Here is a 26,795-nt window from a genome sequence, read left to right on the forward strand (position 1 = left end):
AGCTCGGGGCAGTCTGGGCAGTCTGGCAGCTCGGGGCAGTCTGGGCAGTCTGGCAGCTCGGGGCAGTCTGGGCAGTCTGGCAGCTCGGGGCAGTCTGGGCAGTCTGGCAGCTCGGGGCAGTCTGGCAGCTCGGGGCAGTCTGGGCAGTCTGGCAGCTCGGGGCAGTCTGGCAGCTCGGGGCAGTCTGGGCAGTCTGGCAGCTCGGGGCAGTCTGGGCAGTCTAGCAGCTCGGGGCAGTCTGGGCAGTCTGGCAGTCTGGGCAGTCTGGCAGCTCGGGGCAGTCTGGCAGCTCGGGGCAGTCGGGGAAGTCTGGCAGCTCGGGGAAGTCGGGGCAGTCTGGCAGCTCGGGGCAGTCGGGGCAGTCTGGCAGCTCGGGGCAGTCGGGGCAGTCTGGCAGCTCGGGGCAGTCTGGCAGCTCGGGCAGTCTGGGCAGTCTGGCAGCTCGGGGCAGTCTGGCAGGTCGGGGCAGTCTGGCAGCTCGGGGCAGTCTGGGCAGTCTGGGCAGTCTGGCAGCTCGGGGCAGTCTGGCAGCTCGGGGCAGTCTGGCAGCTCGGGGCAGTCTGGGCAGTCTGGCAGCTCGGGGCAGTCTGGGCAGTCTGGGCAGTCTGGCAGCTCGGGGCAGTCTGGGCAGTCTGGCAGCTCGGGGCAGTCTGGCAGCTCTGGGCAGTCTGGGCAGTCTGGCAGCTCGGGGCAGTCTGGCAGCTCGGGGCAGTCTGGCAGCTCGGGGCAGCTCGGGGCAGTCTGGCAGCTCGGGGCAGTCGGGGCAGTCTGGCAGCTCGGGGCAGTCGGGGCAGTCTGGCAGCTCGGGGCAGTCGGGGCAGTCTGGCAGCTCGGGGCAGTCTGGCAGCTCGGGGCAGTCTGGCAGCTCGGGGCAGTCTGGTAGCTCGGGGCAGTCGGGGAAGTCTGGCAGCTCGGGGCAGTCGGGGCAGTCTGGGCAGTCTGGCCGCTCGGGGCAGTCTGGGCAGTCTGGCCGCTCGGGGCAGACTGGCCACTCGGGGCAGTCTGGCCGCTCGGGGCAGTCTGGGCAGTCTGGCCGCTCGGGGCAGTCTGGGCAGTCTGGCCGCTCGGGGCAGTCTGGGCAGTCTGGCCGCTCGGGGCAGTCTGGCCGCTCGGGGCAGTCTGGGCAGTCTGGCCGCTCGGGGCAGTCTGGGCAGTCTGGCCGCTCGGGGCAGTCTGGGCAGTCTGGCCGCTCGGGGCAGTCTGGGCAGTCTGGCCGCTCGGGGCAGTTCAGGGCAGTCTGGCCGCTCGGGGCAGTTCAGGGCAGTCTGGCCGCTCGGGGCAGTTCAGGGCAGTCTGGCCGCTCGGGGCAGTTCAGGGCAGTCTGGCCGCTCGGGGCAGTTCAGGGCAGTCTGGCCGCTGGGGGCAGTTCAGGGCAGTCTGGCCGCTCGGGGCAGTTCAGGGCAGTCTGGCCGCTCGGGGCAGTTCAGGGCAGTCTGGCCGCTCGGGGCAGTTCAGGGCAGTCTGGCCGCTCGGGGCAGTTCAGGGCAGTCTGGCCGCTCGGGGCAGTTCAGGGCAGTCTGGCCGCTCGGTGCAGTGCAGGGCAGTCTGGCCGCTCGGGGCAGTGCAGGGCAGTCTGGCCGCTCGGGGCAGTGCAGGGCAGTCTGGCCGCTCGGGGCAGTGCAGGGCAGTCTGGCCACTCGGGGCAGTTCAGGGCAGTCTGGCCACTCGGGGCAGTTCAGGGCAGTCTGGCCACTCCGGCAGTTCAGGGCAGTCTGGCCACTCCGGCAGTTCAGGGCAGTCTGGCCACTCCGGCAGTTCAGGGCAGTCTGGCCACTCCGGCAGTTCAGGGCAGTCTGGCCACTCCGGCAGTTCAGGGCAGTCTGGGCAGACTGGCAGCTCGGGGCAGTCTGGCAGCTCGGGGCAGTCTGGCAGCTCGGGGCAGTCTGGCAGCTCGGGGCAGTCTGGCAGCTCGGGGCAGTCTGGCAGCTCGGGGCAGTCTGGCAGCTCGGGGCAGCTCGGGGCAGTCTGGCAGCTCGGGGCAGCTCGGGGCAGTCTGGCAGCTCGGGGCAGTCGGGGCAGTCTGGCAGCTCGGGGCAGTCGGGGCAGTCTGGCAGCTCGGGGCAGTCGGGGCAGTCTGGCAGCTCGGGGCAGTCTGGCAGCTCGGGGCAGTCGGGGCAGTCTGGCAGCTCGGGGCAGTCGGGGCAGTCTGGGCGCTCGGGGCAGTCGGGGCAGTCGGGGCAGTCGGGGCAGTCTGGGCGCTCTGGGCAGTCTGGGCGCTCGGGGCAGTCTGGCCGCTCGGGGCAGTCTGGCCGCTCGGGGCAGTCTGGGCAGTCTGGCCGCTCGGGGCAGTCTGGGCAGTCTGGCCGCTCGGGGCAGTCTGGGCAGTCTGGCCGCTCGGGGCAGTTCAGGGCAGTCTGGCCGCTCGGGGCAGTTCAGGGCAGTCTGGCCGCTCGGGGCAGTTCAGGGCAGTCTGGCCGCTCGGGGCAGTTCAGGGCAGTCTGGCCGCTCGGGGCAGTTCAGGGCAGTCTGGCCGCTCTGGGCAGTTCAGGGCAGTCTGGCCGCTCGGGGCAGTTCAGGGCAGTCTGGCCGCTCGGGGCAGTTCAGGGCAGTCTGGCCACTCGGGGCAGTTCAGGGCAGTCTGGCCACTCCGGCAGTTCAGGGCAGTCTGGCCACTCCGGCAGTTCAGGGCAGCTCTGGTGACTGTTGACTGGCGGGCAGCTCTGGTGACTGTTGACTGGCGGGCAGTTCTGGTGACTGTTGACTGGCGGGGAACTCTGGTGACTGTTGACTGGCGGGCAGCTCTGGTGACTGTTGACTGGCGGGCAGCTCTGGTGACTGTTGACTGGCGGGCAGCTCTGGTGAATGTTGACTGGCGGGCAGCTCTAGTGACTGTTGACTGGCGGGCAGCTCTGGTGACGGTTGACTGGCGGGCAGCTCTGGTGATGGGCAGGCAGCTCTGGTGACTGTTGACTGGCAGGCTGGGCTGACACACTAGACTCTTGATGCGTGGGGCTGGTATTGGACGTACCAGACTGGGAACACGTACCTCCATGCTAGTGCGGGGAGCTGGCCTGGGGCTCCATTATTGCACCACAAAACTGCCCTTGTGCCCCCCCCAAAAAAAATTATTGGGGCGGCCTCTCGAGTTTCCTCAACTCTTCCATCGCCCTGGAAACGCTCCTCCTTAGCTCTGCCCACGTCCATCCTTCCTCCTCGTTCCTCTGCTGCTTGGTCCTGGTGAGGTGGGTGGTTCTGTCACGGCTGTCTTCATAAATGGACCAAGGCGCAGCAGGTATGTGAATACTCATCTTTAATTACCCAACAAAAAGAGTAAAGCATTCACAGGAAACAAAAAAAACCACGGCAGCAACAGTTTGCAGGCTTGAAAACGCAGTGCAAAACAACCACCCACAAACCCCAGTGACAAACATACTCCTACATATATGACTCCCAATCAGGAACAACGATCCCCAGCTGTTCCTGATCAGGAGTCACAAGACACACAGAACAATCAAACACACACACACACACACACACAAGACTGCCACGTCCTGACCCCCAAACTACTACAACAGCTCCATCTGCTGGTCAGGACGTGACAACATCAGCAAACGGCTCACCCACACGACCCCATTCATGTGGTCTGCGGTTGAAAGGCCAGTTGGACGTGCTGCCAAATTCTCTAAAACAATGTTGGAGACGGCTTATGGCAGAGAAATGAATGTTCAATTCTCTGGTAACAGCTCTGTTGGACATTCCTGCAGTTAGCATGCCAATTGTACGCTCCCTCAACTTGCAGTGGTGTAAAGTACTTAAGTAAAAATACTTTAAATTACTACTTAAGTCGTTTTTTGTCTGTACTTTACTTTACTATTTCAATTTTTGCCAACTTTTACTTTTACTTCACCTCATTCCTCAAGAAAATAATATACTTTTTATTCCATACATTTTCCCTGACACCCAAAAGTACTCATTACATTTTGACAGGAAAATGGTCTAATTCACACACTTATCAAGAGATCATCCCTACTGCCTCTGATCTGGCAGACTGACTAATCACAAATGCTTTGTTTGTAAATTATGTCTGAGTGTATGTCAATAAATTATCGTAATTTCCGGACTATTAAGCGCACCTGAATATAAGCCGCACCCACTGAATTTAATTTGTTTTGTTTTTTGAACGTAAATAAGCTGCACATTGAAACAAATGAACTTTACACAGGCTTTAATGAAACACGGCTTGTAACAAAAATAAATAGGCTTTAACGAAACACGGCTTGTAACAAAAAATAAAAAAATAGCAGTAAGCTTTAGTTGTCTTTTTGCACTGAGTCAATTCCTCACGCTGCTGTTTCCAACGTCTTATCATCGACTCATTAAGACCAAGCTCCCGTGCAGCAGCTCTATTTCCTTTTCCAACAGCCAGATCAATCGCCTTCAACTTGAAAGCTGCATCATATGCATTTCTCCGTGTTTTTGCCATGATGAGGGTGACAAAATGACTACCGTAATCAGAATGATGGGAAGTTTGAGAGCGCTCGATTTAATCTAAACAGTAAACAAAAAAGTTGTTTGACCTTAACCCGTTCGGCAATTTCATTGGTCTAATGAAAGCTTCATGCCGCCAAAAAACTGAGCACGTCACAGAATGTTTTTTTTTTTTTAGAAAAAAAAATTGAAAGCGGGAAAAATCCATATATTAGCCGCGTCACTGTTTAAGCCGCGAGGTTCAAAGCCTGGGGAAAAAGTTGCGGCTTATAGTCCGGAATTTACGGTATGTCAATAAAAATGTAATTTCTAGGAATTTGAAATGGTTTATACTTTTACTTTTGATACTTAAGTATATTTAAAACCAAATACTTTTATTGAAGTAGTATTTTACTAGGTGACTTTCACTTGAGTCATTTTCTGTCTTCACTGACATTTTCCAACCCTCCCTGTCCGAGTCTGTAATACCAACATGTTTTAAGCAGACCACCATAGTCCCTGTGCCCAAGAACACTAGGTAACGTGCCTAAATGACTACCGACCCGTAGCACTCACGTCTGTAGCCATGAAGTGCTTTGAAAGGCTTGTCATGGCTCACATCAACACCATTATCCCAGAAACCCTAGACCCACTCCAATTTTCATACCGCCCCAACAGATCCACAGATGATGCAATCTCTATTGCACTCCACACTGCCCTTTCCCACCTGGACAAAAGGAACACCTATGCGAGAATGCTATTCATTAACTACAGCTCAGTGTTCAACATAGTGCCTTCAAAGCTCATCAATAAGCTAAGGACCATGGGACTAAAAACCTCCCACTGCAACTGGATCCTGGAATTCCAGACAGGCCTCCCCCAGTTGGTTAGGGTAGGTAACAACACATCCGCCACACTGATTCTCAACACAGGGGCCCCTCAGTGGTGTGTGCGCAGACCCCTCCTGTACTCCCTGTTCACTCATGGCTGCACGGCCAGGCACGACTCCAACACCATTAAGTTTGCCGATGACACAATAGCGGTAGGCCTGATCACCGACAACAATGAGACAGCCTATAGGGAGGTCAGACACCTGGCCGTGTAGTGCCAGGACAACAACCTCTGCCTCAACGTGATCAAGACAGAGGAGATGATTGTGGACTACAGGAAAAAGAGGACCGAGCATGCCCCCATTATTATCGACAGGGCTGTATTGGAGCAGGTTGAGAGCTTCAAGTTCCTTGGTGTCCACATCACCAACAAACTGACATGGTCCAAGCACACCAAGACAGTCGTGAAGAGGGTCACGACAAAACCTATTCCCCCTCAGGAGACTGAAAAGATTTGGCATGGGTCCTCAGATCCTCAAAAAGTTCTACAGCTGCACCATCAAGAGCATCCTGACTGGTTGCATCACTGCCTGGTATGGCAACTGCTCGGCCTCTGACCGCAAGGCACTACAGAGGGTAGCTTCCTGCCATCCAGGACCTCTACACCAGGCGATATCAGAGGAAGGCCCTAAAAATTGTCAAAGACTCCAGCCACCCTGGTCATAGACTGTTCTCTCTGCTACCGCACGGCAAGCAGTACCGGAGCGCCAAGTATGTTTCCAAGAGGCTTCTAAACAGCTTCTACCCCCAAGCCATAAGACTTCTGAACATCTAATAAAATGGTTACCCAGCCTATTTGCATTGGTCCACCCCCCCCCTTCCCCCCTTCCCCCCTCTATTACACCGCTGCTACTCTCTGTTGTTATCATCTATGCATAGTCACTTTAATAACTCTACCTACATGTACATATTACCTCAACTAACCGGTGCCCCCGCACATTGACTCTGTACCTGTACCCCCCTGTGTATAGTCTCACTATTGTTATTTTACTGCTGCTCTTTAATTACTTGTTACTTTTATTTCTTACTCATATTTTTTTTAACTGTGTTGTTGGTTAGAGGCTCATAAGTAAGCATTTCACTGTAAGGTCTACACCTGTTGTTTTCGGAGCATGTGACTAATAAAATTAGATGTAATTTGATTTGAGTCTTCTTGGGTATGACGCTACAAGCTTGGCACACCTGTATTTGGTTAGTGTCACCCATTATTTTCTGCAGATCCTCTCAAGCTCTGTCAGGTTGGAAGGGGAGCGTCACTACACAGTTATTTTCAGGTCTCTCCAGAGATGTTCGATCGGGTTCAAGTCTGCGCTCTGGCTGGGACACTCAAGGACACAGAGACTTGTCCCGAAGCCACTCCTGCATTGTCTTGCCTGTGTGCTTAGGGTCGTTGTGATGTTGGAAGATGTACCGTCGCCCCAGTCTGAGGTCCTAAGCAGGTTTTCATCAAGGATCTCTGTGTACTTTGCTCCGTTCATCTTTCCCTCAATCCTGACTAGTCTCCCAGTCCCTGCCGCTGAAAAACATCCCCACAGCATGATGCTGCCACCACCATGCTTCACCGTAGAGATGGTGCCAAGTTTCCTCGAGTCGTGACGCTTGGCATTCAGGCTAAAGAGTTCAATCTTGGTTTCATCAGACCAGAGAATCTTGTTTTTCATGGTTTGAGAGTCCTTTATGTGCCTTTTGGCAAACTCCAATAGGGCCGTCATGTGCCTTTTACTGAGGAGTGGCTTCCATCTGGCCACTCTACCATAAAGGCCTGATTAGTGGAGTGCTGCAGATATGGTGTTCCTTCTGGAAAGTTCTCACATCGCCACAGAGGAACTCTGTCAGAGTAACCATCAGGTTCTTGGTCACCTCCCTGACCAAGGCCCTTCTCCCCCAATTGCTTATTTTGGCCAGGCAGCCAGTTCTAGGAAAAGTCTTGGTGGTTCCAAACTTCTTCTCTAAGAATAGCCACTGTCTTCTTGGGGACCTTATATGCTGCAGCAATTTTTTGGCACCCTTCCCCAGATCTGTGCCGACACACAATCCTGTCTCGGAGCTCTACAGACAATTCCTTCAACCTCATGACTTGTTTTTTGCTCTGACATGCACTGTCAACTGTGGTACCTTTACTTAGACAGTTGTGTGCCTTTCCAAATCATGTCCAATGAATTCAAGTTGCAGAAACAACAAAGATAATCAATGGAAACAGCATGTGCCTGAGCTCTATTTCTTGTCTCATAGCAAAGGCTCTGAATACTTAGCTAAATAAGGTATTTCTGGTTTGCATTTTTAATACATTTGCAAAAATTGTCATTATGGGATATTGAGTGTAGATTGAGGAGGACAAACATGTATTGAATAAATTTTAAATAAGTCTGTAAAGTAAAATAAATTGGTTAAAGTAAAGGGGTCTGAATGTTGTTTTCTGAATGCACTGTATTTTTAATCAATACATTATACAATAGGCCTCCTGAGACAAACAGAACTGATGGCACAGTAACTTTATTCAGAAACAAAGAGTAACCATTAAAAAAAAGAGAAACATAAGCATGTATAAATAAAACCATCTGGAGTTTCCAGTTTAAATTATTACTGGTGAACACATCTGACAATTGATAGGCTACACAAACATCACAATGATGGAGTAGACTACACAAACATCACATTATAAATGCTTGCATTTACAGTCTCAGAGTTCACATACTGGATCACTGATAGTATGACATTAATACACTAAGACACTTCCTCATTAAGTTGGCTGTCCTTTTCGTACACAGAACACTTAAGAGCGTTTGTGAATATACATATGGTACATTTTGTCTTGAAAATACTGTACCACTATTATAAGCACTTGCACTTTGGTAGTTTTGTTCAGAGACAACCACACTGCTTTTTCAAATAGGGATTTGCAATGCTTTGACAATTGAATAGGGGAGAAGTGGTATGCACGTCCTGTCCTAATCGCACAAGCTGAACTATTACAGAAATACAAAAGTGCATTTATCTACACATCTTCTGTACACAATATTAATGGTAATTGCTTAGTGTATGATATGTTCATACTGTGTTTAATACTGCGGTTGGCATTTGGAAAACTGGACAAGTTGAATCACATTCCCTCTTGTATAGATAGACATTTTAGTCAGTTAGCAGACGCTGTTATCCAGAGCGACTTACAGGAAAAATTTGGGTTAAGTGCTTTGCTCAAGGGCACATCAAACAATTTTTTCACCTAGTCGGCTCAGGTATTCGAACCAGCGACCTTTCGGTTACCGGCCCAAAGCTCTTAACCACTAGACTACCTGCCGCCACTATGCAAGTGATTTTGTTGATGTAACATATTTACTTTATATTTGGACAATTGCAACATGTAACATAAAAGGAAAACTCTGCTTAAGCAAAGACCCATATTAGCTTTGCATGACATAAAAGGATCAATTAGGCAGTGACCTCCAGGCAGAGTGTGATCATTTCAAACCATTTCCAGAAGCCTATGGTGTAGCGGCCTTACGGAAGACATTTTCGTTGCCCATTTAAGAGAAAAACACTCAAAATCATGTTGACAAAAATAACCTCTGCATGTTTAAATTCTCACTTAATACTCCACCGGGACTTATCCTAATCATAAGAAAACATTGGACTTTTTTTTAAGTCTATCATCACATGTAAATCAGGTTCTGTAAAACATTTAGTGGGTGGATGATAAGGCAAGTTACCCCAAACAAAGCATCATTGACCAGCACTGTACAGTGTGCCTGTCCTTCTACACCAGGGGTGTCAAACTCATTCCATGGAGGGCAAATTGTCTGCTGGTTTCTGTTTTTTCCTTTCAATTATGACCTATAGGGAGTGCCTTACTAAATCAGTGACCTTAATTCATCAATCAAGTACAGGGGAGGAGCGAAAACCAGATAAAACTCAGCCCGCCGTAGAAGGAGTTTTACACGTGTTCTACACGATCATGACCACCATTCCAGCATCATGTCCACTACACCATCATGTCCACTACACCATGATCTGTTGTGTTACAAACACCGTGTAACGCCTACGGATTCCATCTGGTCTGGGGACTTCTGACATTGCACATGTTCCACAGAAAGATTCCCATAGTGATGTCAGAGACAACTTCCTCTGTTCAGTTTCCTGTAATTATTTTGGTGGAGGCCTCACATGGCGGACCACTTTCTTCTCGTACACGGTCCTCATGGACTTTTCCACCTGTTTGAGGAACACCTGGGGAATCCGACCACACAGGGTGTTGACTGTGTCCAGAAACTTGGTCTGGAGGGGATAGAACAGCGACTGGAACAAGTTGTCCTCAAAGGGGTACTACGAAACAGAACCATTGCATGCCTCAGGGTTAGACACCAGTAGTGGTAGCTTATCAATCCACACAGAAATCAACAGTACCATTGCCTACTGTAGGCACTGTAGAGGGGGATGCATATAAATCATATCTGGCTAATAAAAGGCATATCTATGGACAGCAGAGGGGGCTGATGTTGCTGTGAGACAAGGATTTCCTTATGTAAACATGTCCACAGCATTTGCTGTCCAAGGAGAAAAGGACAAAGGAAACAATAATCCACTAAAATAAATAGGTTATTCTTACCTCGTGTATTGCATCATAAACTACTTTAAAGGCTGGTTGCTTGTCGTCGTGATACACTCCGCGGTTCCCATGGAGAATGGACACGCCTTCCTCCTCAGCTCCTTTACAGTTGCTCCCATACATGCAGTGATCAGGCCTGTAGTTCCACTGGCATGGGAAGGTGTACAGACACTCTGCAAACACACCGTTATACGTCTGTTACATCAGATTTCTGCACAATGTCCCCAATATTACCAGTGTATACTCTCTCTGATACCAGTATTGTTACTGCCAAAGAGCATTTAGAAAAAAATAAACCTAATAACTTCAACGTGCAATGCTAATCGCTCAGGACCCTTCTAAGTTTTGCTTTACTGATTTAACAATTATCAAATTGCTTGCTTTACAACTACAAGGATTGTAGTCCTTTTAAACTGTATCAAATCCTGGCTTGTGAAGGGAAAATAACACCAACAGAGTATCCCCTTAAACCAGAAACATGGGTACACGTAAAAGAGAAAGATCAGACATGTTTCCATGGCGAGGCAGATATTACACAGTGACTGGCTGCTCCCACCACATGGCCCTGTTTTTCCATTTGGGGATGCTGCTATGGGAATGGTTATTTCCTGGACAGGTTCTAATCATGTTGTCAGACAAACAATGCTCCTGCCAAGTCTACTTAAGGCTTGGAACACTTAATACCCATCTCGCAGACTGCACCTGTGTCAATCTGCTGCTGCAGCCACAGGCTTGTTTAGTTCCAAAGCGTTGACTTAATTCAGGAGAGTTATTTCTTGTGGATGTATTAGAGAAAACCAATACCTACACCTGCTTGAAGGAATTAAATTGAATTCCGTACAAGCTGACAATCACGCAAACACCCTTTGGAATGACATTTTGGGGAAACATTCTAATTTGATACAGGCCTAAGTACAGTTATTGCTCTAACTGTCAGTTGTTGTTGGGGATTAACTACATTGCTCAAGTGTAGAATGGCAGATTTTTAGGCATTACTGTACATACAGTTGAAGTCGGAAGTTTACATACACTTAGGTTAAAACTTAAACCACTCCACATATTTCTTGTAAACAAACTATAGTTTTGGCAAGTCGGTTAGGACATCTATTTTGTGCATGACACAAGTCATTTTTCCAACAATTGTTTACAGACAGATTATTTCACTTATTATTCACTGTATCACAATTCCTGTGGGCCAGAAGTTTATATACACTAAGTTGACTGTGCTTTTAAACAGCTTGGAAAATTCCAGAAAGTTATGTCATGGCTTTAGAAGCTTCTGATAGGCTAATTGACATCATTTGAGTCAATTGGAGGTGTACCTGTGGATGTATTTCAAGGCCAACCTTCAAACTCAGTGCCTCTTCACTTGACATCATGTGAAAATCAAAAGAAAATCAGCCAAGACCTCAGAAAAAAAATTGTAGACCTCCACAAGTCTGGTTCATCCTTGGGAGCAATTTTCAGACGCCTGAAGGTACCACGTTCATCTGTATAAACAATAGTAAGTATAAACACCATGGGACCACGCAGCCGTCATACCGCTCAGGAAGGAGACGCTTTCTGTCTCCTAGAGATGAACGTACTTTGGTGCAAAAGTGCAACTCAATCCCAGAACAACAGCAAAGGACCTTGTGAAGATGCTGGAGGAAACAGGTACAAAAGTATCTATATCCACAGTAAAACGAGTCCTATAATCGACATAACCTGAAAGGCCGCTCAGCAAGGAAGAAGCCACTGCTCCAAAATCGCCATAAAAAAGCCAGACTACGGTTTGCAACTGCACATGAGGACAAAGATCATACTTTTTGGAGAAAATGTCCTCTGGTCTGATGAAACAAAACTGTTTGGCCATAATGACCATCGTTATGTTTGGATGAAAAACGGGGAGGCTTGCAAGCCGAAGAACACCATCCCAACCGTGAAGCACAGGGGTGGCAGAATCATTTTGTGGGGGTGCCTTGCTGCAGGAGGGACTGGTGCACTTCACAAAATAGACGCAATCATGAGGAAGGAAAATTATGTGGATATATTGAAGCAACATCTCAAGACATCAGTCAGGAAGTTAAAGCTTGGTCGCAAATGGGTCTTCCAAATGGACAATGACCCCAAGCATACTTCCAAAGTTGTGGCAAAGTGGCTTTAGGACAACAAAGTCAAGGTATTGGAGTGGCCATCACAAAGCCCTGACCTCAATCCTATAGAAAATTTGTGGGCAGAACTGAAAAAGCGTGTGCGAGCAAGGAGGCCTACAAACCTGACTCAGTTACACCAGCTCTGCTAGGAGGAATGGACCAAAATTCACCCAACTTATTGTGGGAAGCTTGTGGAAGGCTCCACGAAATGTTTGACCCAAGTTAAACAATTTAAAGGCAATGCTACCAAATACTAATTGAGTGTATGTAAACTTCTGACCCACTGGGAATGTGATGAAAGAAATAAAAGCTGAAATAAATCAATCATCCTCTCTACTATTATTCTGACATTTCACAATCTTAAAATAAAGTGGTGATCCTAACTGACCTAAGACAGGGAATTCTTACTAGGATTAAATGTCAGGAATTGTGAAAAACTGAGTTGAAATGTATTTGGCTAAGGTGTATGTAAACTTCAGACTTCAACTGTACATTTCATGTTCAATAAATTGAGTTCTATTTTCCTACTTGTAGGCTACTGACTGTAATTTGTCTCATATTTTATAATGTGTGTGCAATGATGTAGCAAATCAGTGATTTAATGCATTTTAATTGGTTAAGCATTAGAATAAGCCACCTCAATATTTGCAGCCATAGGTGGTAAAATCTCTTTCTAGGAGCTGATCTGTCATCAGTATTGTGAAATAATTGGAATGTTAAGGTAAGATTTGAATTGAGAAAGCTGACCCGAGAGCAGCGCTGCCTTTCTTTCGATCCTATCAGTATCGACAAATGCTCCAACAACACACTTAGCGACTGTTCTCTCTGCATGGTGTTCTGGGAAAGGCGTGTTACATCTTCGGCTGCTGTAGGAAAGCTGCATCGTTAAAAACACTCGTAACCCTAAGTTCCATTGCTATCGGGGAACCGGGCCAAGATTTTTAGTGGAAGAGAGAGGGAGGAAGAGTGTGCCTGAGTTGTAGTGGAAGAGAGAAGGAGGAAGAGTGTGCCTGAGTTGTAGTGGAAGAGAGAAGGAGGAAGAGTGTGCCTGAGTTGTAGTGGAAGAGAGAAGGAGGAAGAGTGTGCCTGAGTTGTAGTGGAAGAGAGAAGGAGGAAGAGTGTGCCTGAGTTGTAGTGGAAGAGAGAAGGAGGACATGTGTACCTGAGTTGTAGTGGAAGATGATATTTAAGAGATCTTGGTCACCCCAGGTGATGTGATTCTTGTACTTCTGGTAGAGTGGGTGGAGGAGGTCCTCCCATGACAGGCCACTGGGTATCATGCTGTTCTGGAATAGGAAAAAGGACTGGTTTACTCCACCGCCTAGGGAGTAGCTACACAATAAACACTACAGAAATGCCAAATGTAAAAAAAGAGCAAAGTTAGAGTTTTTGCCAAGAATTGCTCATGTTACAATTTCTACTGCTCTTTCTTGGTTGCAGAGAGATGCCAACTTGAGCTTGAATGTGCTGAAGCACTGCTTTCATGCGAGTGTGGCGATCGCAGAGCCTCAGTCCACTCTACTCTACTCTGAGCACTCAGATTGTTGACGCTGACTGCCAATAAGTGACACATCTGTTGCTGGTTGGGTTCAGATGGATACGATTGATTGATAAAACCAATCTCCTTGTAGCTTTCAGGTGGAAAACAGGGCAGGCATGACCAAAATACCAAACGGAGATGAACAAAAGGCTGATTGATGATGTTCCTTACTTTGAACAGAGTGCTTCGTATCCTTGTGAGGTTCATCAGCATGACTCCTGAGTTGACCCCAGTGACCCCGTAGAAGGGATGGCGTGCAAAGCGGCTATACCAGCCTATTTTAGGGATCTCATGCTCTGGGGCCATAGCAGCCAGCTGGGTGGTGTTGAAGGCCTTGAGGAAACTCCACATATCATCCATGGGCCTGAGGAACAGCACATCTGTATCCACGTAGAGTAAAGAATCTACATCCTTCAGGATCACCTGTTAGGACAATAATCATGTGTAGGTTACTATCAGAATAATTAATTTCCTCTTATTCCAGTGATGGTACAAAATGCATACACACTACCGTTCAAAAGTTTGGGGTCACATAGAAATGTCCTTGTTTTCCATGAAAACATACATGAAATGAGTTGCAAAATGAATAGGAAATATTGTCAAGACGTTGACAAGGTTATAAATAATGATTTTTAATTTAAATAATAATTGTGTCCTTCAAACGTTTCTTTTGTTAAAGAATCCTCCATTTTCAGCAATTACAGCCTTGCAGACCTTTGGCATTCTAGTTGTAAATTTGTTGAGGTAATCTGAAAAGATTTCACCTCATGCTTCCCGAAGCACCTCCCACATGTTAGATTGACTAAATGGGCACTTCTTACGTACCATACTGTCAAGCTGCTCCCACAACAGCTCAATAGGGTTGAGATCCGGTGGCTGTGCTGGCCACTCCATTATAGACAAAATACCAGCTGACTGCTTCTACCCTAAATAGTTATTGTATAGTTTGGAGCTGTGCTTTGGGTCATTGTCCTGTTGGAGGAGGAAATTGGCTCCAATTAAGTGCTGTCCACAGGTTATGCCTGGCATTGCAAAATGGAGTGATCCCTTCAAGATCCCTTTAACCCTGTACAAATACCCCACTTTACCACCACCAAAGCACCCCAAGACCATCACATTGCTTAATGCCATCTGTCAAGTATGATGGAGGCACTCCTCCAGCATCTTTTCATTTTTTCTGCGTCTCACAAATGTTCTTCTTTGTGATCTGAACACAAACTTAGATTTGTCTGTCCATAACACTTTTTCCCAATCTTCCTCTGTCCAGTGTCTGTGTTATTTTGCCCATCTTAATCTTTTCTTTTTATTGCTCAGTCTGAGATATGGCTTTTTCTTTGCAACTCTGCCTAGAAAGACAACATCGCGGAGTCACCTCTTTGTTGACATTGAGACTGGTGTTTTGCGGGTACTATTTAATGAAGCTGCTGTCAAACAGTTTGCTCTGTTCTGTGAAGGGAGTAGTACACAGCGTTGTATGAGATCTTCAGTTTCTTGGCAATTTCTTGCATGGAATAGCCTTTATTTCTCAGAACAAGAATATACTGATGAGTTTCAGAAGAAAGTCCTTTGTTTCTGGCCATTTTGAGCCTGTAATCGAACCCACAAATGCTGATGCTCCAGATACACAACTAGTCTAAAGAAGGACAGTTTTACTTCTTCTTTAATCAGAACAACAGTTTTCAGTTGTGCTAACATAACTGCAAAAGGGTTTTCAATAAGCCTTTTAAAATGATAAAACTTGGATTAGCTAACACAACGTGCCATTGGAACACAGGAGTGCTGATAATGAGCCTCTGTACGCCCATGCAGATCTTCCATTTTATTTTTTTATTTTTAAAAATAATAAAAATGCTGTTTCCGTCTACAATAGTCATTTACAACATTAACAATGTCTATACTGTATTTCTTATAAATTTGATGTTACTTTAAATTGACTTTTTTTTTTCTTTTTAAAAAACAAGGACATTTCTAAGTGACCCCAAACTTTTGAACGGTAGTGTATATGGGATTACTTTTTTTCTTTAACTAGGCAAGTCAGCTAAGAACAAATTCTTATTTACAATGACGGCCTACACCGGCCAAACCCGGATGACGTAGGGCCAATCGTGCGCAGCCCTATGGGACTCCCAATCATGGCAGGTTGTGATACAGCCTTCGACTCCAGGGTGTCTGTAGTGACGCCTCTAGCACTGAGATGCAGTGCCTTAGACCACTGCGCCACAATGGCTTGACGGAAGATTAATCACAAAGCAATCTGTTCCTGATGAGAATCAAATAGCACTCGGCTCCTGCAAAGTATAGAGTTTGTGTTGCATCATCTGCCAATCAATAAAGTTGAAGACATGGATTGCTTACCACTTTTTACAACGGTGCAATATGTACAAAAACAAAGCAATGTGTGCACACGGTTTGATGATTCAAAGATTGTCCATTAAAACATCAATGAATGGCCACAGCAATGCTTTAATTAAGTTATTGAATTAAATCTCTTGGGATTGCTTGTTTGTTAAGTAACGGTCAATGGGTATGAATAAAGCCATATATTATCATACTGAGGTAACTGATTATATACCAACAAGTAAAACCCATCATAAAGTATTGATACTATTATTACCTGGGTAATAATTAAACTGCCAATCAATTTATAACATTTTTGACATGTGTTTTTCTGGATTTTTTTGTTATTATTCTGTCTCTCACTGTTCAAATAAACCTAGCATTAAAATTATAGACTGATCATTTCTTTGTCAGTGGGCAAACGTACAAAATCAGCAGGGGATCAAATACTTTTTTCCCCTCACTGTATCAGCCTGTGTAAATCAAGCTAAACGTATCTAATAGAAAATGCATTGGGGTCAGGATGCAGCCCAGAGTGGCATGGTACTAATAAAACCAATGACATGGGCAATTACCTTAACACATTTTCTAATGAATATAGCTTTATCAGTTTCAAGAATCAGTTCATATGTTTGATAGATATGATTCAAATCAAAGTTTATTGGTCGCGCACACAGATTTGCAGATGTTGTCGCAGGTGTAGCGAAATGCCTATATTTCTAGCTCCAACAGTGTAGTAATTATGATTAGGTACACAGAGAGATAAGAGAGACGATGTGCTGCAGCCTTACAGGGAGAAACAGCCTCTGGGCAGCGCAGGGCTTGAACAGCTTTTTCCATTCCTCTGCATTCCCCACAGAGAACGTGATTGGGTAGATACTGTACTGGAACTTGTTTGTGATAGCATGGGGCCACTGGCTCAGCTGAAAGAGAAACTACACAAAGTTACTAAACATCATCATTAAATTTTGCTGTGAGAGGTAGCACAGCCATTTTTAGATGCAATCACAGGAAGTCTCATTTAATTTCCAAAGAAACAAAAGCACAATTTGAGCGCATTTTCAAAAGGTTGAGTCAAGAGGTGTAGAGGAGAGGGATCACAGAGAGCAAATGGAAATATTCATTATTCTGACACATGATACACTCCTGAGAGTTCAAGTCTACATAAACACCTAAGGAAGTTCTTGTAAACCAATTAAGTAATGTCTTTACAGTAAGTGCAGCGGTGTTGTACATTGGCCATAATGCTGCCAGTTATTGCTATAACTATACCCAACTCCCAGTTAAACTAAAAGAAACAAAAGGTGGTAGGAAATATGAAGCCCATTCTGCCCAAGCCTGAGGGTTACCCCCTCAAAGTCAACACTACTGTCACACATAGAAGCCTACGATTTTCTGCTCTCTTAGACACTCAAGCCCTCCATAATCATCAACATTATTAAACAATTTGGCCATGAGATAAAGATCAGTGTGAGGAGCAGGCAGGATTTCTGCTGACGAGGTGCACAGATCAAAGGTCAGAAACCTTTTTAGCTTGCTTCTAACTCCTTTTTCACCAGCACAGGCCGGATGTGAAACATTCCATCTCACATGCTACTAACTTTTGGGTTTAACCAACTCATCTTCCTGGCTAGCATGAAGCCAATTACAAAGGGGAGGTTCTCAGATGGTAAACATACCATAACCCATGAACACACAAAGGGTATGTATCCCCATGCATGCACAGTGTTTTCGTTTATGTAGGCCAGGGCTCTCCAACCCTGTTTATGGAGAGCTACCCTCCTGTAGGTTCACTCCAACCCCAGTTTTACCTAACCTGATTCAGCTTATCAAGCAGCTAATTATTAGAATCGGGTTGGAGCTAAAACCTACAGCACGGTAGCTCTCCAGGAACAGGGCTGGAGAGCCCTGATGAAGGCAATATACCTTCAGGTTTACAGCTACACAGTAGCATAAGACATTGACTTTTGTAATGCTTGAGTCGTGAATAAACTAACGGTGACTGAAAACTTGCATGGTTAATGCGGTGAGGCAAATGTCTGGGGGATATATGATCCAACCTTGAGATAAAAGGGTCTGATGCCTGTAAGGCGTTAGAGGGCAAGTGAGAGGGAGATCAAAAAAGGTTAGATCTGTTTTGTTTGTTTGTTTTTTTAACATGCTAATACTCCGATCTGGCAGTGAATGCCATCTATTACTGAGCAGGGAAGAACATTAAACAAGATACTGTCAGTATGAAAAGCATGAGAGTCTGAAAATATTCAAATAGTCCTATATTTCATTGAGAATTACAGTGGTCCTTTTCTAGAAACATACCGTACCTAAAGCCTAGATCATGTACTTTGTTAAGGGGATACTTACCCCCTTTTCAAACTGTGAGGTCAAGGGGTCCTCTGCAAAGATGTGGAATTTGATACTCTTGATGCTGAAGAGGAGGGCTGACTTGACCATGGTGAGCGTCTCATCCAGACGGTTCCCACAGGCCACCACGGCCAGGTGCATGACCTCCTCAGCACGGGCGCGCTTCGATGCGGGCCGGCCCACTCCCATGTCACTCCTCTGTCTGCTACAGGGATACACACAGGGGCAACAAGTATGAGACTCTAAGCTTACAGAAGGCTCCTCAGGCCTGCTCATCAACTGTCAACAGAATGGCAGAGCCGAGCCGCTGCATAGCAATGCTGATACTTCTTCATGGACATGTCAACGGCCATGAGAACAGATCTGAACATGACAGGACGTGGCTTAGACACATATTCCAGACAGTACATAATCACACTGTTTCTACTGACAGACAGCTAACCAATATGTTCATATTCAAGGCCTCCTACAAGTCATATGCTCAGGGTGAGCAGCACTCCCTCACCATACCCTTCTCCCTCTCCTGTAGTGTAGGTCTGTATATACCCACTGGGCTTTGTTCTCTCATGTTCAAGGCCAAGTCGTTTCTATAGCTGACATAAAAATGCTCTCTGCACAGCAACAGAGACTGCCATTGAATTCAAATGGATTCAGCAGAGCAGAATAAATCACATTCTGAAAAAGAAAAATGTGTATAGCTCAACGTAGAACTAGACCTAAATCCTCAAGTTGCATTTTATGTACACACCGTATGGGATGGTTTTTATGATGCGTGTAAATGTAAACATTATCATACGCAAAGGAAGAATGGTCCCAAAATCCTTCTTTAGAACAAAGTATCCCTCATTTGTGTGAGGATTTTGGAAAGGAAACATACTATTCTGCCAGAGGAAAGTGCAACATCTACCCAAGAGCTTCATGTAGGCAAAGAATGTGTCTATTAGTCTAACAATCTGAAGGGGGAATCTGAAATTTGACAGGTGGGTTGCAGGACAGTCTCCAAGCGTGACACTTGGTTTTCTGCATGGCTGAGGGACAATCATGCAACACAGATTACGACGGATGGCAGAGCTCAGAGAAACCTGTCCTCTAGGCTTTGATGGCAGAGGCTCTTTCAAGAACAATGTGTTTATGAACATGTACTGTGTACATTATTACTAGGGGGGAAATGATACACAAAACAATACTGAGGGAGAGGCATATTGTCTTTTAACCTGCAACCTAACCATAAATGCTCAGCAAATGTGTTGTTCTATGATACATACTGCAATGCGTTATAGATGGCCTGGATCAGTGAAATTAATGTTGTGAACACAGTTAGTTAGACTAAACAAAGCCCCATTATTTATTGTAAGAAGAACATGCTGCTCATGTGAGGTAATCTTACATAGTGTTAGAACTATTTTCCACCCATCTGGAAACATTTTGACAAACTCAGACTAGCTCTAAAGGGATACAAGGACTGCACTAATTATTGACAACAGAGCACTGTGCCTACGTGGCCTTGGGCTCGCAACAATCTCTTTCAAATCATGAAGAAAGAGAAAAGAGCTTTGAAGAGCACAGTGACAATACAGCTTACCTTAAACAAATCTATCAAACATTACTTAAACTATTTAGAAATTCCATCAGATACGAGCCACTACTGCAATGCGCTGAAGGCTTGGATGAAACCTGTGTGAAGGGAATGCTATCAGAAGTTTTAGAAAAATCTGAAAATGTGTCCTCCCTATGCAAAATGGATTTCAAACAGAGGAGGCTGGTGGGAGAAGCTATAGGAGGATGGGCTTATGTCTGTAATGGAACGGTATCAAACATGTGGAAACCACGTTTGACTCCGTTCCATTCCAGCCATTACAATGAGCCTGTCCTCCTATAGCTCCTCCCACCAGCCTCCTCTGATTTCAATAAAGTAACAGTATCTTTGAGTGAATCATCACCCCTAGCTACATGCATTCTGTTTAACAGATTTCCCAGTTACTCAACGCCAACCTCTGCCAGGAGGTACTTAAGTGAGTGAGCTACCAAAAAGAGAGCTTTTTCCACCTGATGAGGCCCATGTAAGAAGTCTCTCAAACCTTGTCAGGATGCTCGGGTAAGCAGGGAGATTTCAAAGCCCTGCAGAAAGAGAGAGAGCAGTCTCCAGTCATCCAAGATGACATTTTTATAGCTTTACATAATGTCAGTGCAACGGAATACCTTGTTGGCCTCGGGGGACACTGTTTTACAGTATTCCAGATGATGGGGCAAGGAATTTGTTTAAAAAGGCTTATTAAATCAGATGTAATCATTGGGAGGAAAGTTTTTTTTTTTTTTAATGGGGACAGTATCATGCATGACCTTTCCGTACACACTGTGTGAGACAGACTGAAAAATACCTGCTACATTGAGCCTGGATGTGAAACATCCATCAGCAGTGGAATACATTGACTAAAATAAGTGTTATTACAGTGTAATTGTCTACAACAAGATATTATGACTGTAGAATTTAGTGTGAGCTGGGACAGCTGATGGTATCTGTTAGGGAAGCAGCTCTTCTCCCTACTTTTATCCACAGGAAGCAGAGTGATACATCAAGAGGAAATGGTTTGATAAGGAAAGATAGGCATGTTTGTCTATTTAAAGGTGTGTAAGAGGAAGTCAGTTGAGTTTGAAGTGATGAAGATGGGAAAATTACACAAAAAAAGAGGAAAGAGTAACCAAGACAACATAATAGCTTATATTTTATGGTAATTGTATGCCTCCCTTTCAGCCCTCCCCCTCACCAGAACCAATGATAAAGTGCCTGAAGCTAAGGGAGATGTGCAGTGTTTTTTTTTTTATCAGAGCGCTTACTGCTTTGTTTGCTAAACCTGCTTTAGTTATTTTCCTCCATCACCATTGGTCTCAACCCCATTTCTCTTATCAGTAGAGAGCACATGTGTGTGGGTGTGGTCACTGCCAGGACACTATGGTCCAGTCTGAATGCTTTATAAATGCTTCCAACCAGATCACTGATCAAACAGGACATTGTAGGTGAAAGCAAGCTTTACAACAGAAAGTATTGCCTTTAGAACATTGCCTTTAAACTATCAAATCTGGGCTATTATCATATCAGTGACAACCATGACAGCGGAAAGGGAAGGATGTTATGTTTTGGGAAAGAATTTGAGCAGGGCCCAAATTAGTATAATAGGAGACATAACAAAAAACAATTCCACACCTGGACAGACATAGTGAGTGATGACAAACCATTGTCTAGCTATTGTCTGCAAGGCACAGGAAAGAGGGGATGATGGCCATTAGTTGAGGTCATCTATATTGGTCTACTTGGGCTTGTCTACTTCGAAGGGACATGGCATCACACATCATATTATACACATTGACAAGTTCAGTGTCTTGACTTAAAGGTGGAGAGTTCTAAAATATATGTAAAATGTATGCTCCTCAATCCCCAGTAGTGTAATGACTGGGTCTCCTTGTACTAATGTATATTCCATAATCTTAAACTCTCTCAAGGTGACCTTTAAACCTGTTAACCACAGGATTTAAAAAAGGGATAAACCCCAGAGACCGTGGGGTACAAAGGTCAGATTCGAGGTCAAACTATCAAATTGATTCCGTTGTTTACAAAGCTACACAATTATAATATTTTTACAACCCCAGACACTTCTTTGAGCCGATGTTGGGATTAAATATGCACACAACTCACTGAATAGGTGATACCTTTGCAATAAATGTCATACATCCGTCAGTCACTTAGAAAAATACATGTGATAATAAAAATAGGATTTGAATGACAAAAACATGTTTGGTCCTCTCATGACTGATCAAGCCATTGTTTGGTGCCAACGTCCTTGAACATAATTGAGCCTATGTATATTTTTGATGGGGGGCACGTCTTCCTGAATGAATCAAGAGAGAAAGACAGGATACGTGTGGACTCATTCCATTACTTCCACAGGAAATAAAACCCATCTATCTCTGTAAGCAGATAGTCATGCAATCCGTATAAAGGTGCAAACAAATCCCCATCTAACATTTGAGACATCTTGCGTCTTTAAATGTGTTTCAAAACGATGATGAAAAAAATAGACGTGGAGAAAAAAAAGCATGAATCACATCAACATTAGCAAGCGAGTAATGGTGCGATAATTCCTTACCTCTTTGCGATCGCATTGCCTCCTCTACTGGCTACTTTCGATACTTTTCGGTACGTGAGTGGTTGTTTGTGTGGAATGTGAAGTTCATCGGGAGTTTTTTTTGTTAACTTTGATGCAACATTGTTTCGAAGCCCAGAGAACTTCCGAAAATAGTTATCCTCCTCAACTTCTTTTAAAGGCGGATCGTCTGCAGCATTTCCTCCAAAAAAGTACAAAAGTAAAAAAACTCCAAAACAGACAGCGATCACAACAATTTTACAATGAATTCTCATCGTGGAAAATTGTTCTGATGATTTGGAGGAGCACAATATTCCTCTTTCATGTCTGTGAATACGCAATAACAGCTACAGTTGACATTCTGTTACTACTCCGTTGCATTGCGCCGCAGATGACCCAGAGCGAAGAGGAGGAGCTTTCCACGTCCATGAACATCACTCAGTGGGAGTTTCTATATTCCCTTACCATAATCTTTAGAAGAGAAGTGCCAGTGTTTTGTTTGACATCACAACGTGAACTCATCCATCACAATGCATCAGTAGCTATGTTTACATTAAAGCTGCAATATGCAGAAATCGCTCCGCCATTTCCTGGTTGCTAAAATTGTAATAGTTCGTCTAATCTAAGTTTGTGTGACACAACAAGCAATGTTTAGTGTAGAGAATCATTGTACCATCTAAACCGTGGTGAAATATGTTTGAAATACCAAACATTGTATTTTCAGCTGTTTGAAGCTGGTGTACAAAACTGAAAGTAAAAGATACACAAACGAAACTTAAGAACGGGAAGTATAGAAATAGTGCACATAAAACAGATCCACAACTTCTTAGACTTGCTGTCAATGAGAATGACAGATCTATGTGAATTTGGTCAGGTTGCCCAAAAAGTGACATATTGCAGCTTTAACTTGTCCAGTGATTTTTTTGTCAACATAAAAAAAAAAAGTTTGCATAGAAAATAGATGTGATGATTGCCTGCTAGGGTGCTAGACGTAATCACGTCACACATAAAGAAACCTTTTAAATCTAAAAAACCTAGTGTAGAATAAAAATGTAGTGGTTGAACTGTTACTCAATATACACAAGTATAGTTTTGTAGTGTTCAGTAGGAAAACAGTAGTGTTTCCAGTTGGAATCAGGTAGAGATTTATACCACTTGATGTTGGTAGTAAATATGTATCACAACACTACAGCCAGACTACGCAGGCTTTTCGTGACCGCAGAAAAATACAAAACAGGAAGTAGAGTGTCCCTTTCCTTGTTTTTAGCTAGCTACTGTTTTTGTCATTCCTTTCATAGCCCCTATGCTGGCACAAGCTGTAAATATAACTTTCCTTTATGTTTTATGAATACTGTCAGGTCATTGGGTGGCAGGTAACCTAGCGGTTAAGAGCATTGGGCAGGTAACCGAAAGGTTGCTGGTTTGAATCCCAGAGCCAACTAGGTGAGAAATCTGATTATGTGCTCTTGAGCAAGTCACTTAACCCTAGTTACTCTGGATAAGAGCGTCTGCTAAATTACTTAAATGTTGGTTAGCTGTTTATATAACTTTTTACCCAGTGCTTGACTTCCCTGTGGCTCAGTTGGTAGAGCATGGTGTGTGCAACGCCAAGGTTGTGGGTTCAATTCCCACGGGGGGCCAGTACAAAAAAAATGAAATGAAAATGAAATGTATGTATTCACTACTGTAAGTCGCTCTGGATAGGAGCGTCTGCTAAATGACTAAAATGTAAAATGAAAGAAGTGCAGGAGCTGTCTTTTTCCAAGTTGGTCCATTAGACTATGTCCACTGAAATTTACAAATGACATTATGCTATAATACCTCTGATTATTCACTGTTAAGGGTTCATACACATTTCCCATGACTTCTCCGTGACTTTTAACCACATGGAAGGCTGGAAGGCTGCTGTGTCTGATCCCATGTAGGGCTACTGTTGGGCTGTTGTGTCCTTGATACAGGCACTTAACCCCCCACAAAGTAGAACTGCACGGTTAGTCACATATTGTCAACATGTGGTCAACCCTCCATCTGGAGAGCTCCTGGGTGTGCAGGCTTGGCTTTTGATCCAGCCCTGAAACAACCAAGTCTGCTTATCAAAATCCTGTTGAGCAGCTGATGTTTTGGCTACAATGTGGTTAGACCAAGGCTTGAACAAAAGCCTGCAAACCCAGTAGCTATCCTGGAGGATGGCTGCCATCCTTGATATAGGATATTGCAACATTACAACCAAATATCTTTGTCTTTATAAAATTATTCCCTCATTCAATGACTCAGGGATTAAATGGATAAGGTAGGCTACTTCAAAGCAAAGTGTCTAACTAGACATGTTAATATATAGTGCCTTCGGAAAGTATCCAGACCCCTTGACTTTTTCCACATTTTGTTACGTTACAGCCTCATTCTAAAATGTATTTAAAGTTTTTTTCCCTCATCAATATACACACAATATCCCATAATGACAAAGCAAAAACAGTATTTTTTTCTCATTTTTGCTAATTTACTTCAAAATAAAAAATAAAAATATTTCATTTACATAAGTATTCAACCCCTTTACTCATTACTTTGTTGAAGCACCTTTGGCAGCTATTACAGCATAGACTCTTCTTGGGTATGACGCTACAAGCTTGGCACACCTGTATTTGGGTAGTTTCTCCCATGCTTCACTGCAGATCTTCTCAAGCTCTGTCAGGTTGGATGGGGAGCGTTGCTGCACAGCTATTTTCAGGTCTCGGCAGAGATGTTTGATCGGGTTCAAGTCCGGGCTCTCGCTTGGCCCGTCAAGGACATTCAAAGACTTGTCCCGAAGCCACTCCTGCGTTGTCTTGGCTGTGTGCTTAGGGTCGTTGTCTTGTTGGAAGATGTCGTGGAAATTCAGTACGGAAAGAGACTTGGTCATTTCTTCAAACAATCATCTTTATTTAATATCGATTAATTATTGCAATAATGAAACCGTTGACAACACACTCTGAAGTGTGTATGTTGCCGAGAGCTTAACTTTTACAGCAATGCAGAGATGTATATATAGTAGACCTAAAATGCTGTCATGGCTGGCTCCACCCTTCCCATGCAGACCAAGGGCCATCATAAGCCATTCTGGGTTCATCTCCTGGTTATCTGCCTCTGGTGTTATTTTTAACCCCACCTCGTCTTAGTTTCCCAGATGCCAGGATAATTAGGAATACTGAGGCCTTTGTTTTGCTCCTCCAGGCTCTCTATTTCGGCTAAACATACACCATATCTTGTCTATGGAATGCAGGCACAATCAGACCGGAGACATATGTCTCACATGCACCACTAATCATAGAATGGAATTTGGCTGTTGGTTTTTATCACCAAGATATCAATCAATTTTCAGCTCAAGCTATCTCTTTGTAAAACCATATGCCCCGATTAGCTGCAGGCTGCTAGATTGGAGACCATAAAACACAGCATTAGCAGGACAAAAATATCTTACTGTTTGTGAAGTAAATAATTGTTAAATATCCAACAAATCAGGTAAATATGTAATTTTTCTATCACAAAGGTGAACCTTCACCCCAGTCTGAGGTCCTATGCCTTCTGGAGCAGGTTTTCGTCAAGGATCTCTCTGTACTTTGCTCCGTTCATCTTTGTCTCGATCCTAATTAGTCTCCCAGTCCATGCCGCTGAAAAACGTCTCCACAGCATGATGCTGCCACCAGCATGCTTCCTTGTCTCAGGTAGCTCGCAAAAGCCAACATGGATAGAATGCAATAATTAACTTCTATTTGCCATATTCTAATAATTATCATGTGCCAATGTATCGCCATGATCTGTGCCATAGTGAAACTTGCACTCCTATAGACTGAAATAATTGAATGGTGAAACTTGCATTCAGCCTATCAGAAAAGCAAGTCGAAGCAATTCAGACATTCTTGAAAGTCAGAACTGAAAAGAATCCTCCAAAGGTACATTATTTTTATAGTTGAGGCAGTAGGCATTTACAGTACCTTTAGAAAGTATTCATACCCCTTGACTTATTCCACATTTTGTTGTGTTACAGCCTGAATTCAAAATGGATTAAATATTAAATAGTAGAATCAGCTTTGGCAACGATTACAGCTGTGAGTCTTTCTGGGTAAGTCTCTAAGAGCGTTGCACACCTGGATTGTACAATATTTGCACATTATTCTTTAAAAAATTATTTACGCTCTGTGAAGTTGATTTTTGATCATAACTAGACATCCATTTTCAAGTCTTACCATGGATTTTCAAGCCAATTTTAAATCAATACTGTAACTAGGCCACTTAGGAGCATTCAATGTCATCTTGGTACTCCAGTGTATATTTGGCATTGTGTTTTAGGTAATTGTCCTGCTGAAAGGTGAATTTGTCTCCCAGTGTCTGGTGGAAAGCAGACTAAAA

General features: G+C 44.7%; 1 protein-coding gene across 2 annotated transcripts; it reads right to left on the reverse strand.

Moving 5' to 3' along the window:
* Positions 1 to 7,709: 7,709 nt before the first annotated feature.
* Positions 7,710 to 22,816, reverse strand: LOC115207546 (glucoside xylosyltransferase 2). 2 transcript variants are annotated; one of them, XM_029774712.1, is made up of 7 exons: positions 22,416 to 22,816; positions 18,274 to 18,478; positions 16,704 to 16,835; positions 13,747 to 13,998; positions 13,198 to 13,321; positions 9,901 to 10,073; positions 7,710 to 9,617 (listed from the first exon to the last, which is right to left on the reverse strand). In XM_029774712.1, exons 1-7 carry the CDS (start codon positions 22,685 to 22,687, stop codon positions 9,438 to 9,440), a joined length of 1,338 nt encoding a protein of 445 aa, XP_029630572.1. In that variant the 5' UTR covers positions 22,688 to 22,816; the 3' UTR covers positions 7,710 to 9,437. The 2 variants fall into 2 exon arrangements, with proteins under 2 accessions (XP_029630572.1, XP_029630571.1); XM_029774711.1 differs by having other exon boundaries at positions 16,704 to 16,847.
* Between the last annotated feature and the right edge of the window lie 3,979 nt (positions 22,817 to 26,795).

Source organism: Salmo trutta, chromosome 14 (genome assembly GCF_901001165.1).
Source record: "Salmo trutta chromosome 14, fSalTru1.1, whole genome shotgun sequence".
Taxonomy (NCBI): domain Eukaryota; kingdom Metazoa; phylum Chordata; class Actinopteri; order Salmoniformes; family Salmonidae; genus Salmo; species Salmo trutta.

Coding starts and splice junctions, on each gene's coding strand:
- LOC115207546 (XM_029774711.1), bottom strand. CDS start 22,687: ATGAGAATTCATTGTAAAATTGTTGTGATCGCTGTCTGTTTTGGAGTT. Junction 10,074..13,197: donor CATCTTCCACTACAACTCAG/GTACACATGTCC, acceptor GTGTGTTTGCAG/AGTGTCTGTACACCTTCCCA. Junction 9,618..9,900: donor TTTATGATGCAATACACGAG/GTAAGAATAACC, acceptor TCTGTTTCGTAG/TACCCCTTTGAGGACAACTT.